The sequence below is a fragment of the Cyprinodon variegatus genome, unplaced genomic scaffold (assembly GCF_000732505.1).
Source record: "Cyprinodon variegatus isolate N-32 unplaced genomic scaffold, C_variegatus-1.0 Scaffold890, whole genome shotgun sequence".
Taxonomy (NCBI): domain Eukaryota; kingdom Metazoa; phylum Chordata; class Actinopteri; order Cyprinodontiformes; family Cyprinodontidae; genus Cyprinodon; species Cyprinodon variegatus.
The window spans coordinates 220,970-234,518 of NW_015151343.1; the positions used below are offsets into that span (position 1 = coordinate 220,970).

At 36.7% G+C, this 13,549-nt stretch overlaps 1 protein-coding gene across 1 annotated transcript in view; it reads left to right on the forward strand.

Moving 5' to 3' along the window:
- LOC107099627 (transducin-like enhancer protein 2) overlaps positions 1-12,155 on the forward strand; it is a 38,808-nt gene extending 26,653 nt beyond the window's left edge. The window contains exon 4 of the mRNA XM_015397834.1: positions 11,987-12,155. Coding sequence (XP_015253320.1) covers positions 11,987-12,130 — 144 coding nt within the window. The 3' untranslated portion in view covers positions 12,131-12,155. The remainder of the gene's footprint in view (positions 1-11,986) is intronic.
- The last annotated feature ends 1,394 nt before the right edge of the window (positions 12,156-13,549 follow it).

The following is a 13,549-nucleotide window of genomic DNA, read 5'->3' on the forward strand; positions in this document are numbered from 1 at the left end:
AGCTCTTACACTACATTTAGTCTTTCACCAATCTACGCACACCCTCGCACACTGATGATGGCAAGCTACATGGTAGCCACTGCTGCCCTGGGGCTCACTGACAGAAGCAAGGTTTGTGCTGGAAAAACAAATCAATTAAACAAGCTCACCACTTTTTTACAAGTTGACTGATCCAATATGTAACCAGCAGAATTCTAAAAGTTACTGATATCTATGAGACATTTTGGATTTTTCTTCACCATGCTAAATAACATTTAACCATATTAATTGTGCTGTAATTAGATATTTTAGTCTATTTATATGATTTTAATATATATGAATTAGAGATGAGAATTAGCTAGTGAATTCATTTTCTTTTATGCAGTTCTTATTTTTAGAAAATATTTTAGTTGTTTATTGTATCAATTTTTGCAGTGAAAGAAGAATGAATCAGTAAAGCATTAGAACAATGTGATATTGTGTGTATACGTAAACGTCCAAACACTATATAATCTATCACAGTGGGAAAACTACAGGTCTTTTTTTTTCTTTTTAAGTTTTACAGAGAAATTATCTCTGATTTCTACAAAAAAAAAAAAAAAGCGGCACTGTATTTTCTCCAGACATTATTAAAACAGTTGTACTTTGTGTGTGCTTATGCTTTCTCTATGTACGGCCCATCAGGCAGTGGAAAATGTGTGTGTTTGTGTCTGTGTGTGTGGATTAATGCAGTGCTCTCAGCCTCTTACTCCTCTCCCAGCTCATCTGTCTGATTCAGGCTGACACACTGTGTTCTCCTCTGTAACATTACAGTCACAGACTGCTTAGGGAGGGGGGAGCATAAGATGGGGTGCAGCTGGGAGGGGTGGTGGTAGGAGAGAGAAAAAAAAAAACAGATGAAAGACATATGAGGGAAGGGGACACAATGGCACTGACGCAGACTGGAGAAAAATTATGAGGAGAAAAATGAGGACATTTACAAAGAGAGAGAGAAGAGAGAACACAGAAAAAAGACACAAAGGGCACATTCTTTATTCTAGAGTAAATAAAGCTTAGGAGATAGGAGAAGAAATCAAAGTGATCTAAGATAGCCGAGAAGAAGAGGTCAGAGGTTGAACGAGGATTGCTTTTGCTGAGCTAAATGTTGCTCCGCCATCCAACTGTGGACGATGGTCCTGGGGATTAAAGTATGGCTAGAGGTAGGGGAGGACTGAGCAGGTTTTAAGAGCCTTAAACCTGTCTCAACTGTTTGAAGGTGAAAAACAAAATATCTTTAAAGATGGACTGGGTCTCCTGTAGGGAACATGCAATGGATGCAAGCGCATTTCTAAACTTAAAGCTCAGATTTAAGTTTAGCACTTACCGGTCTATCTGCACTGAGCTCTCATCAGAAAGGCTGCAAGAAAAGCCGCAAAGGCTGAATGTCAGTGGATTTAGTCATCACCAACTAAAGAAGTCAGATTTTCCCAATGTAGACTAAAAAGCAGGAAATGTTTTTCCTAAATGACACATTTGTTCTGTTTTTTGTTTATTTGCATGAATGATGTTTTTGTTGAAATATTGTTATACTTTGAATTAAGGATAAAAGGCTTCATTACTATGAGCCAAATGCTTCTCTATGCAGTGATCGGCTCAAGATGCAGCACACCAGCACACTGTTTACTCATTCAGTTTATGTAGCAACTTTAGCAAAACAAAAGGATAGTGTTTGTATTTAATGTACTCTAGTATATAAACAGTATTTTCTCTTAATCTTGTCAAATGGTTGAAGACTAAAGACATTTCATTGCAGGGATTTGATATTTCCTGACAAGTGTTTCAATCTAACCATCATCAATAATTATTATACATAAATATTGTTTTGGTTTGTATTTCAAACCTAGTTAATGAATGTATCAATGTAAAAGTAGTACACTATATGTCAATGCACTGGTTAACTCTGAATTTTCAAATTACCCTGATTCCTTTGACTTGTCACATAAAGTTTAATCTATAGATCAATCACAGCAGACTGTCCCTCCAGCTGATCCAATACAGGAATGAATGTATTGAGCCAGAAATGAACATAATTCACCCCATTTAACATTGGCGGTACGGTATGTGTCTGAGTGAGTGTGTGTGGGTGGGTGGGCAGATGAAAGAGGCGACTTCACCCATGAGACATCTATGAACAATGCTTTTGTTAAGGCTCATACACATATCCATACCCACCCACAAGCCTGTGTAAACACAAACACACACGAGTGAAGATACACACACGTCCCATTTCGATAAATCACCTTGGATTAGGCCATCCTAAAGCTTATTTAAAGTCTCCCAGTTTCTTTGTAGAATCGATTGAAGGGATGGGAAAGAAGAGAGAGAAAAATGTCTAGCACCAGAGTCTTACTTTCTCTCAACAGCAAAGGTGGAGCTGAAAGTATGAAGGTGCAAACACTCCCTAAAAATGGATGGAAAGTAGGCAGAAAGAAACTGCAGGAAGGTAGAAACAGAAAGAGGGAATAAAGAAAGGATACAAAGCATGTTGAAAGTTTCAGGAATGCTTTTTGTCTGTCGTTCACTGTTGATACTGGTGCAGGGTTCACACTATTACTGGGTGACAGTTTTAGGTAGGAAGCATGTTCAGGGAAGGGTCACAGCACAGATACATTGCAACCTTGTTTATCTAAAGTAACCTGATTGCTAAAATGACATTAGAGATGATAAAAGGGAGAATACAATTTAGTTGATAATGACTCCAAGGTAGATCTAAATTCATAATGTGCGTTGGTAGCAATTTAAACCTCCAGAAACCTCAACCCTACTCTGTTTCTTGCAAACTGAATTTCATACAGTATTTCAAAGCCCGGAGAAGCATGTTGGCTCTAAAATAAATGGAATTTAAACACAGCACAAAGACTCTTTGCTGAAATAATCTTGAACTTACAAATAGAATAACAATTTATTAATGGAGTTCAGCTCATCAGCATGTTGGAGCTTGTGTTTTATTACTCATTCAAATAGTCTATGAGCAGTACTTGTACCTGCTGTAGACTCAGTTGCTTAGTCATGCATAGCTATTCTAGGTCTCCAGATACTGACAACCAAAAATGGACAATATTTAAGAATATGAAGGTGGGAAAAAAAAAAGCAATAACACATTTAATTATATACACCCTGTGGAAACATATGGCATCAGCTGCAGGTTCAGCTGATTCTAAAATACTGCATAACTGACTAGAACATAAAGCAATGACCAGATTACGTTAGATCTCAAGCTAAGCTATGCAGATATTTTTCTGCTCTGATAAAGTTTCGCTGACTTTAGCATGCTAAGTGGCAGGACAGGCCGCCATCTTTTCTGATTGCTTTACTAAACAATCGTTGGTAAGTGCTCATAGACTTATTATAGGGCTTTTAACTAATAATGAGAAGTTCAAAACATGGAAAGAAAAATCGCATGAGAAACAGTTTACTTTGTGATGACACTGTAACACTGTATTCTAATAAACAGTTGATATAAAATACAAGTAAAACAAAAAAATGTTGTAGATAATACAGAAATTAATTGCGTTACTCACATTAAGACCAATTTAAAGTACATATTTTCATATGCTAACATTTATTAAAGTAAACAGTAACATTTTGAAATTATATATTCATTTTTTATTAATTTTTTCAGAGCTATTTTGGAATAGTACATTTTAATTGTAACTTCTGCTGCGTCCACTAACAGTGTAGTAATAATCTTTCATTTAAATGTACTCACATAGCTACATTTTGATAATTATTGGTGTCAGGAGGCTGGGCACTCCTATTGCTCACAGTCTTTGGTTAGTGACATCAGCCATGTGGCTCAATGCCCCTCTGTCTGACCTAAGGCACACAGCACATGGGATTTCTGCAGTACACTTATAAAAAGCATCATATCGAGCATAGATTTTTCACAGAATTCTGAATGAGATCACTGTGACGCAACAGATGGATTATATAAGGGTAGCAAAGAGCAAGCCTTGGAGGCATAATTAAACATTTTGGAGCAAGGAATGTATGAATGCATTAAAAGGTGACTTAAAAAGACAAAACATACTGTGGTGCTGCAGTTGTAGCGCAGGAAGAGCTGCTATTAGTCAGAGCGCAAAACCCTGCAGCTGTTAATGTGATATGATATAATTCACATCATGCACCTGTTACCAATGGGACAATATCCTTCTGTAAACTACTGTAATGTGTATTATTTTAGATATGTAGAAAATGTGAACAACTGACAGTGTAATAAAAGCAGACGTATTGGTGTTAGTCTTTACGTCAGAGTGTTGAAATACGAATGATTTCATACTGTGTGTTTGTTTAACTGCTTGCTGCTGTCTTGCTATACAGATTGAATACAATCTTATTGTAGTTACTTGAGTGCAGTCTGGCGTACACCCACAGGACAACTGTTAATACATTTCACTTGCCTGGTTTGCTCCCACTTTCCATTCAAATGCATTTATTAATTTTGCAGACAATGATTAACATTATTTTGTACAGCTGTTTATAAGATTTAGACAGTACCTGCTGTTGGCATTTTAATTTTAAGTTTTCAACCTAATAAGTTGGAAAATATTGAGGGACTCTATAAAACTTTAAATGCTAACTTTGCTGCCTTTTAAATAGATTCAAATGATGTAGGTTAGAATTGCAAAGAGTTGTCATTTGTTCTCCATATTATTGTTTTTTCTCCAACTTTACTGATGCACTGTTTTGCTCTTTTGACCTAGCATCTGACATGAAATGTTTTGATTATTGAAAAAGTGTAGTATTTAGCTCATTAGAAATATAAATATATACCGATGTTTAATTAAAATACTACAAAAAATGGAAATGCTTGTTGTTGAAATAAAACTGCTTCATTTTAGGAAAAACCTTAAAATAAAAATCCTTGAATGCTCGTAGTGATTAATCTAACAAAGGTTCAGTCAGTTAACCGTGGTATGTCAAACCTTTTCTCAGCACAAATTAGACTTCCATTCCAAGATTTTTTTTTTGTTGTCTTCATCCTCTGACATGGGGGTCGCCTCAGAGCTTGTGCCTGGCTTTGTGTTTCCTGGACGGAGTCTCCTGTGGAGCTGGTTTGCCTTTTCTATCTCTGCTTCTTTCTCCATGTCTGCTTCTGTCTCCTTGAACCCCAGTCGGCCTCGGCAGATGGCCGCTCACACTAAGCCTGGTTCTGCTGGAGGTTTCTTCCTGTTAAAAGGGAGTTTTCCTCTCCACTGTCGCTACACCATGCTTGGTGTGAGTGATGGCTGAAGAGTCAATGAGTGAAGGAATCAGCTGGTTTTCCTTAGATAGAAAACTCTAAATCAATCTGACTGTATGATCTGGTTGAACAGTAAAGGGCCTTGAGATGACAATTGTTGTGAATTGGCGCTATAGAAATAAACTGAAATGAATTGACCTTGGAACTCTGTTGCTCAACATCAGTACAGGGTCCGTTTAAACCAAAATTATATATAACTAATATTAGTTACAGTGAAGAGTTTGTTCATTTGAAAGGAAATAGTGAAGTATTTTATGTTTCTTAACTGTTTCTTATGAGGAGCTGCAGTTTCATCTTTGTATTAATGTAGTCACCCTGACCTCAATTACTCTACAGCTCATACCTTTACTACCCTTAATGATATCTAATCAAAGTAGAATTATTCTATTATGCTGCATAATTAAAGTCAATCTTAAAAGAAACCTCATATATAAATAAAAGGTGTCAGAGGATTTTTTTTGTGAAATTGTTCTAACCTGAAATGATTTAATGCAAAATTTAGGTTAAGAGATATCAGCATTACTATTATTATACAGAAGCCTCTAATATTAATACTTTGTTTTCAGCCTTTAATAGCCAAAAGGCCCAGACAGCTAAACAACCTTTTCAGTTGAGAATAACTTAATACCAAAACAGATTTCATGAGATAAAGACTAAGACTTCAATCAGAGTCAATTCTGGAGTATTGGTTTGTGTAGTTGTGATTCTACTTCATCCTCATCCTTAATTACTTCTCATAAAAACTGTAGTAGTTGTCCAGGAAGGATTCAATAAGCTAACTGGAAACCCTCATAAAGTTTTGTTATTTTCTGTGTCCAAAGGCGCACAAAAAGGCATTAATTTTTCATCAAGCTTTGACAGCAAAGAAAAACACCAATGCCAGAGAGAGAGCAAGTACATTTTATATTTGTTTATCTGTAGTGTCATACTGTAGTATGAGAGATTTGGTGTTTGACAGAAGTAGATTGAGCCAGAGAAATATCAAAAGAAAGAAAACCGTGACTTGACTTTAGAGTGCTCTCCTAGACAACCACATGTCCAACATACCACATTAACTTCTTAATTCATGACAATCAATCTCATCATATACATCTCCACTCTATTGTCACTGGACATAAAAACATGTACAAACCGCTAAAAAAATGATTTCATTGCTCTCATATTATAGATACTACACACAAAAAAACATAACTAGTGGTTATTCTTTCCTTCCTCTTAAAGTACATTTTTCTTCTGAAAGAAAAAAATTGTGAATAGCCTTGGGAAAAAAAATAGTCAGGAAAGCATGTTTAGAGTGTGGTCTGTCTCATGGAAATTTAAATCTGTGCAAGGTGAAGATATCCTTTTCTTTTTTCTATTAGAAGTTCATAAATAAAAATATCTGGACATCTAATGACAGATGGTATTTTAATCAATTGATATTGAATCTTCAAGCAAAAGCACTGCATACATTTGCCATTAAATTACATGATGGTATTAAAGACTAGGCACCTGCGACCTTCTGACTTTGTCTTTGACAGTGTACAGCAAATACTGCTGCAACATTTTATTTCATAATTTTGCTGCTTGCTTACAAAATTTATGGCTGCTTGGGCAAAGTTTTTTCTTTGATTGTGTTTTTTTTTTCCTTGGTGAAAATATTCATGGTTCTGGGAGAACCGTTGAAAGCTGGAGCTTAGGATTCCCGAAACAATATTGTGATTTTTGAAGAATGCTTTTCTATATTAGAATGATTGCAACAATGAGCTGATAACCGTTCCTTTATTCTGTCTGGGATTTGTTTTTCTGCACTGGTATAAAGAAATGTTTTGCTGAGAAAAAGTAAGAATTACTTTCAGATAGTGAATACTCACTACTTTAGCATTGTTTGATACTGATATAAATATTCAATGCAAATCAAAAGAACTGAGGCTAGAACCTTTTTTAAATGTACTGACGCTCTTCATACAAACTCACAACAGTATTACTATGTCCTTTTTCAGGAATCGGAACCATTACTATTTCTATATTTACTTTCCTATACTTTAAACTAGTGCTAAACTTATCTATGCATAATTTTGTTCAAATCAGTTATAATAGGCAAGACACACAGGATGTAATCAGAAAAGAGAGGAAAGGCAGAGAAGTGAAGAGAAAAGGAATAACTTGAAGGAGGAGCGATGTTCAAAGTTGTATGGTGCGAAAACAGGAGGGAGGGCAGACCTTAAAGCACAAATGGCTTTTTTTAAGAATGTTTACTCAGATTTGCTTTAATGTGTGTCTTGATTTGTGTTTCTTTTCAAATAAATATCCCAAATACATGTGTTCTTGCAAGTATGAAATAGTTTTTGTCAATCTTTCTATTGGAGAAATGAAAAAAGAAAACATGTAGATAAGGTGCTAAATAAGAACTTATAAAGGTTAAATGGATGTAGAGTGAAAGAGATCAGCTAAAACAAAACTTAAAATATTGACATAATCAATATCAATTAGTATTACTGTGTAAGAGACAAAGCTAAAAGTGAATCAAATGTGGTCATAAAACAAGAAGGTGATTAAACAGATGTAGGTTGAAGACAGCAGAAAGAAACCTGAAAAAAATTATGTTTGGCCAGAAAACCAGAAAATAACCTGTGGATAAAGGAGAAGGTGGGAAAAAAAGAACAGGGAGGAAAACATGACTGCAAACACAGAAAGACAGAAGATCTCAATGGAGCACAAAGAGAATAAGGTCAAAGTTAGGTTCAAAATGGTTTCCCTTGCTGGATAGAAACAATCCAACCAAACTCTTTTCCAATTCATCCAGTCACATTGTTATATTTTCTATGCCATAAATAGGCAGCTTGAATCACAATTTTCTTTGCTTTTTCTTTATGAAGAATTATTTTCAAGGCCATGCAAACTCAAAAATTTCAGCAGAGAAACGATAATGGCTGTGATTGATTTTATGTTTAGCTAATGGAGAGCTTTGTCCTCATTGATAAAGATGAACTCATCCTAGCATGCTGTTCAGAGCGACGGTTATAGCATGCAAATCTCTGATTTTTTTTTTTAATCTAAGTGACTGATTTCCTCCTTAATTAAGTTTAATGTTAAAAAATACAAATACCTATACTGCTTAAAAAAAACTAGCTTTTATTTCAATCCTCCCTCTAGGAGGTGACTTTAATTTAAAGATCAACGAAATTTAAACTGTAAAACATGCTGTAAAATATTCATTTTCACAACTAATGAATGTATAACACACTACATGTTTGCAGCTGGTGGGCTACTGTAGTTTATCAGCTATCAGAGCACATGAACTGATGTCTCTCTGAGCTGTGAAAGTGGTTTAGCATGTAGATAAACTCTCACAGCAGCAAGAACAAATAACATTATTATATTCTTGCAGCCCCGTCTTGGTGGTCCACACTGCTTGTTCTTGACATAAAGCCTGTGCAGAATTTTCTTTCTTTCTTTCCAGCATTATGTCCAAGAGTTGTTGTATTGGTCAGGATTTGGATGGAATTTGCTAAAAAAAACTAATTTTCCCTGTTGCTCTTGGTTTGGAGATTATTTCAGGTGGGGAAATCAGTAGAGTCATCTGTGATGCAATGGATACTTTTAGAATGTGCTGGGAGATGTGGTGAGAAAATAAGCATCTGTAATGATACTTTTACAAAGTAATATAAAGCATTTAGTTCTGGCCCCCCTTATCACTCCGAAAAATGCCTCCTCTGCTATTGTGTTGCTGTTGTTTTCTTTTCCGGGTGTGACGTGGGATGAAGTCAATGGTACTTTCTACAAGTTCAGCATTTGAGCTTCTTGCAAAGTTTGAATACTCGGAGGCAAAACAAACTTTTTTCTTATACTTTCCTTCTCAAGAACAAGAACACATTTCACAGTTATTGTAGAGTATGACACGCTTTACACGGGAGGGCAGAGTGACCCACTTTCTGATTAATTTAGACAGTCTTTTTTTTTTTTTTTTACAAGACAAGGCAAGAGTAGATAAATCTTTATTGTCATTGTACCAACAAGACCCATGTAAGCTGCACAGAGGAATGCTGTGACACATTAGGGGCACTCAGCGACCCTAAAGGCTGGTTTATGCTCAGAAACCACGTCGTCTGCGTGTGTCGCAGTTTACACAGATATGCCCCTGCCCCTTCCGCAGACACCCTGCTGCACCTCTCCAAAATTGTAGGTGACCGCAGACAGGAGGCCTCTGATTGGTCAAATCTACATCCACTCTATCCGTATTTCCTGTTTGGTACCCTACCGGCTTGTTTTGTTTGTATGACCGCCAGTTTGGAAAACGACTCGTGAAGTTGGACAAGCTAGAAGAGCGAGGTGCACGAGAACGCTGGGATCCTTTTTCCACCTATTTTCCGCCCTCATGTCCCTCCGTTGGCGCACAAACTTGCCTCTTGTGTTTTTCCCACTTCCTCACTGCCTCGGCCGTATCTAGACCCACAGCTAGTTCGTGATTGTACCTCTTGTGTTGTGGCGTGGAATAATGTAGCGCAGACCATGCTTCTAAATTGGGCATAAATCAAAAATATTGCCGTCAAAACTTCGACTTCAAGGTGACACTCTACTGTGGAGTATAATCAGCCATTAAGAGTGGATATTCTATTTTAGATAACCCTCTTCCTTATTCTTGTTCTGTTTTATTTTTCATTACTAATATTTTGTGTTAAGAAAAAATCACTTTTCTTTCAGTCCTTGTTATTTACAAGAATTATATAAAATATAATGGTTAAAAAGAAATGAAACTTTGGTTTATAATCATTGAAAATGTATCTTAACCTCACTTCTTCCACAAACAGAGTGGTTCTGACCACCCTTCCATGTTTCATTCATGCATCCCATCTAAACCTAATTCCCTTTTATCAAATTATTTGTTTAATACTTTGTGCTGCTAAACAAAAGCTACAGGATGTGTTTAAACAACTAAACCATATTCTCTGTGTTGGTAAAGGTTGACTAACCTGCTGCAAGCTTAACCAGTTTAGTCATAATAATGTGTTCTAATAAATTGAATTAAATCAATGTGCTTCTTTTGTATTTTAAGCTCATACTTCAGGTTTCGTTTTTAGCTAACAATAAAATTCCAGGCATTCCACCCACTCCCTGGGACAATTTTAATATATACTTGAGGGAAAACTGACATTGGCACCGAAGCAGTAAAATATGTTGGAGCATGTCCCTGCCTGAGGTGAAATTCAGCAGTACAATACATGAAAATGTATTTAGTTTCACCAAACTCTGTACTGGGTTCTGATCTGCATTTGTCCTCTTTTGTACTTTATATCTAAATGCATTGTATAATTTATAGTATGCATAAAACATTTATTGAAATTAATCTAGAAATTGTGCGGTATACAATTTAAATGTTTTATGTTAGCAGACATAATTTAAAATTAGACAGGAAGGTGCTAACAGTTTCATAGAGATTCAGATTGATTGTGAGTGAAACCAAACAGGAAAAAAAATATCTTGTGATAGGAAGTGAAAGACAAACCTGATTGCTAAAAAGTAAGAATGGAATAACTAGAAAAAGAGGGGGCGGTGGGGGCAGGTTGCCTGACAGCCTCTGAGAGATAGAAACTGGAGTGTGAGGGAGGGACAGATTCAGGCGGGGAATAAATGGAGACAGGAGAGCACTCGAGTGAAAATGAGCAGGAAAATACAGAGAGGGAGGAAGAGCCATGTCTCGCTCTCATCAGTTAGAGCGTTGCCCATCTTGTTGCGGAGGATGCCTTTGTCACCATGACGAATCCTCGCTTCCCTTATCGTGCTTACTTCCTAGAATATTACTGAAGTACACAAAGTAACACTCACAGTAGAGAGAGAGACGCAAATTTAGGTAATACACGTGCAAGCATCAACAAATGGACACACAGAGTTAAAGCATTTGTCGAGAAGCATGGAGATACAGACAGATATTCTGAATGGAGACATAGACCGTTTTTCATTGATTTTTTGTAACTGACCTCAATAGGACATGACTTATATATTTTATGGAAGATTTTAAAAAATATTTTATTTCTATGTTTGCAGATGTGTTTATTTTTGGTTCCATATAATGAGGACTGATAAAGAAAATGGCAAAAATAAATAAGAAATACTAAGAGGTTGCAGGAAGATAATTTTCAAGGGGAGAATTCCTTCTCAGGAAGGCAGGATCACCGCATATACTTCTATGAAGCTTAGTTCACTAATAAGCCTTCTTATGTTGTCTGCCAGCATAATAATGTTCCATTCAGATTGTGCTTTGGATGCATTTTCTCCAGGCCCTGACTGTTGTTGGTGTGAAACAAGTTTTGTTGTGAATGCTTTATACACCCACAGTCTCATTAGGCTGATCATTATTCCATGGTACACCTACATCTATGCACAGCAGAAAAAGTAACATAGTGTATAGCAAATACACAGAGTTATGCTAATTTGACAGTTTTGCAAAGACCTTGTAAAATGGAAAATTGCCAAACATACACGTATAAGTGAAACAGAGATGCTACATAACGTATATTAAATATGAAGGCCGCCTTTTTATGTCACACACACTTGTTTTATCTAATGCTCAATTTTTCTTTGAGCATTTTCTATCTTTTTACTTGATTAGTTTTTGCTTTCATGGAAACCCCAGCAATAAATAACAACATGTGGCTATGCTGAGCAACAGATTTTAAACTGGATATGTTATGCAATGTGTGTCATGAACTAAATGCTTTGTCATTTCTTGTTTTTTTGTCTTTGCAGTACTACGAAATGTCCTACGGTCTCAACATAGAGATGCACAAACAGGTAGGAAAATTATGTTTACAAAATTCTGAATATGTTTCAGCCAAAAGGTCGTTGCTGGGTTACTTGGTGGATGTGTGCTTGAGTGTAGAGCATGTGTAGCTCTGTAAGGATGCAGCTTTCATTGAGTGGGTGAAGAGGAATAATACCACAGCTATTGCTTACAACATGTGCTACACAGTGGAGCAGTGAGTAGGGCTGCTGCCTTGCAGCAAGAGGGTTCTGGGTTTGATTCCCGGCCCAGGGTCTTTCACTGAATTTGCATGCATGTTCTCCCTGTGCATGCATAGGTTTTTTCTCTGGGAACTCAGGCTTCCTCCCTCAGTCCAAAAACATGACTGTTAGGTTCATTGGCTTCTCTAAATTCTCTTTAGGTGTAAGTGTGTGCTTGAATATTATTTGTCCTGTTGGCCTCTGTGTTGCCATGTGATGGACTGGCAACCTTTCCAGGGTCTACTCGCCTTTCGCCCATTGACAGCTGGAGATAGGCACCAGCACCCCTCAAGACCCCAGCAGGGATAAGCGTGTCAGAAAATGGATGGATGGATGCTTACAACATATGTGTGTTTCAAATATTTAGTACACAAGCACCATGTAAATCTATGAGGTCAGGTATATGCATGTGCTAAGAAGGAACAAAAAAAAACAACAACTCTATAGTCAGACAGTATCAGGCTGTGATGGTTACAAAGCTGTAGTTCCATGATAATACAGTAAAGTTCTGGTTATTTTTACTTAAAGGTTACTCCACAGTACGAGACCTACATATACATGATAGATATCAGCTAAACTTAGACACAGTTCAAATTTTAAAGTGATTAATTGCCTAATATAAAAAAACCTTTACCTTCATCCTTCAAAGAATTCAAAATCCATGATAATCTTTTTTGAGTTAAGCTGAAACTAAAGAAGGTCAACAGATTGGACCCTGTAGCCAGTATGTCGTCTCTAAATATGGTATGAACAGAAACATTTCAATACGGTCTTTACTTTTTTAATTCATCCATCCATCAGCTTCCATTTATCTGTCACAGTCACAGTGGGACCGGTGGCTATCTCCAGCAGTCTATGCTGTACATCTTGGACAGGTCGACAGTCCGTTGCAGGGCAACATAACAGTGCACACACACCCCACACAAACTCACACACAGTTTAGAGACACTAATTGACCTAACAGTCATATGGAGTCAGCCGTAGTACCTAGAGAAAACCCAGGCATGCACAGGGGGAACATACAGTATGCAAACTCCATGCATTAGGGAATCAAACCCAGGACCTTCATGCTGCAAGGCAACAGTTCTACAAACTGCACCACCATTCAGCCCTGTTTCATCCAGTCATAAACATCTTTACTGTAAAGCCCAGAATTATTCATACTCTCAACATATTTATTTAATGTTGTCTTCATTTGGTCAGGGAGATAAGAAAGGAAATGGGCAATGTAATAGGAGTATAAATATTGAAACTAGCTTATATTGAAATTAATAGAATAAATAGTTTATTTAGAAATCGCCTGTTCAA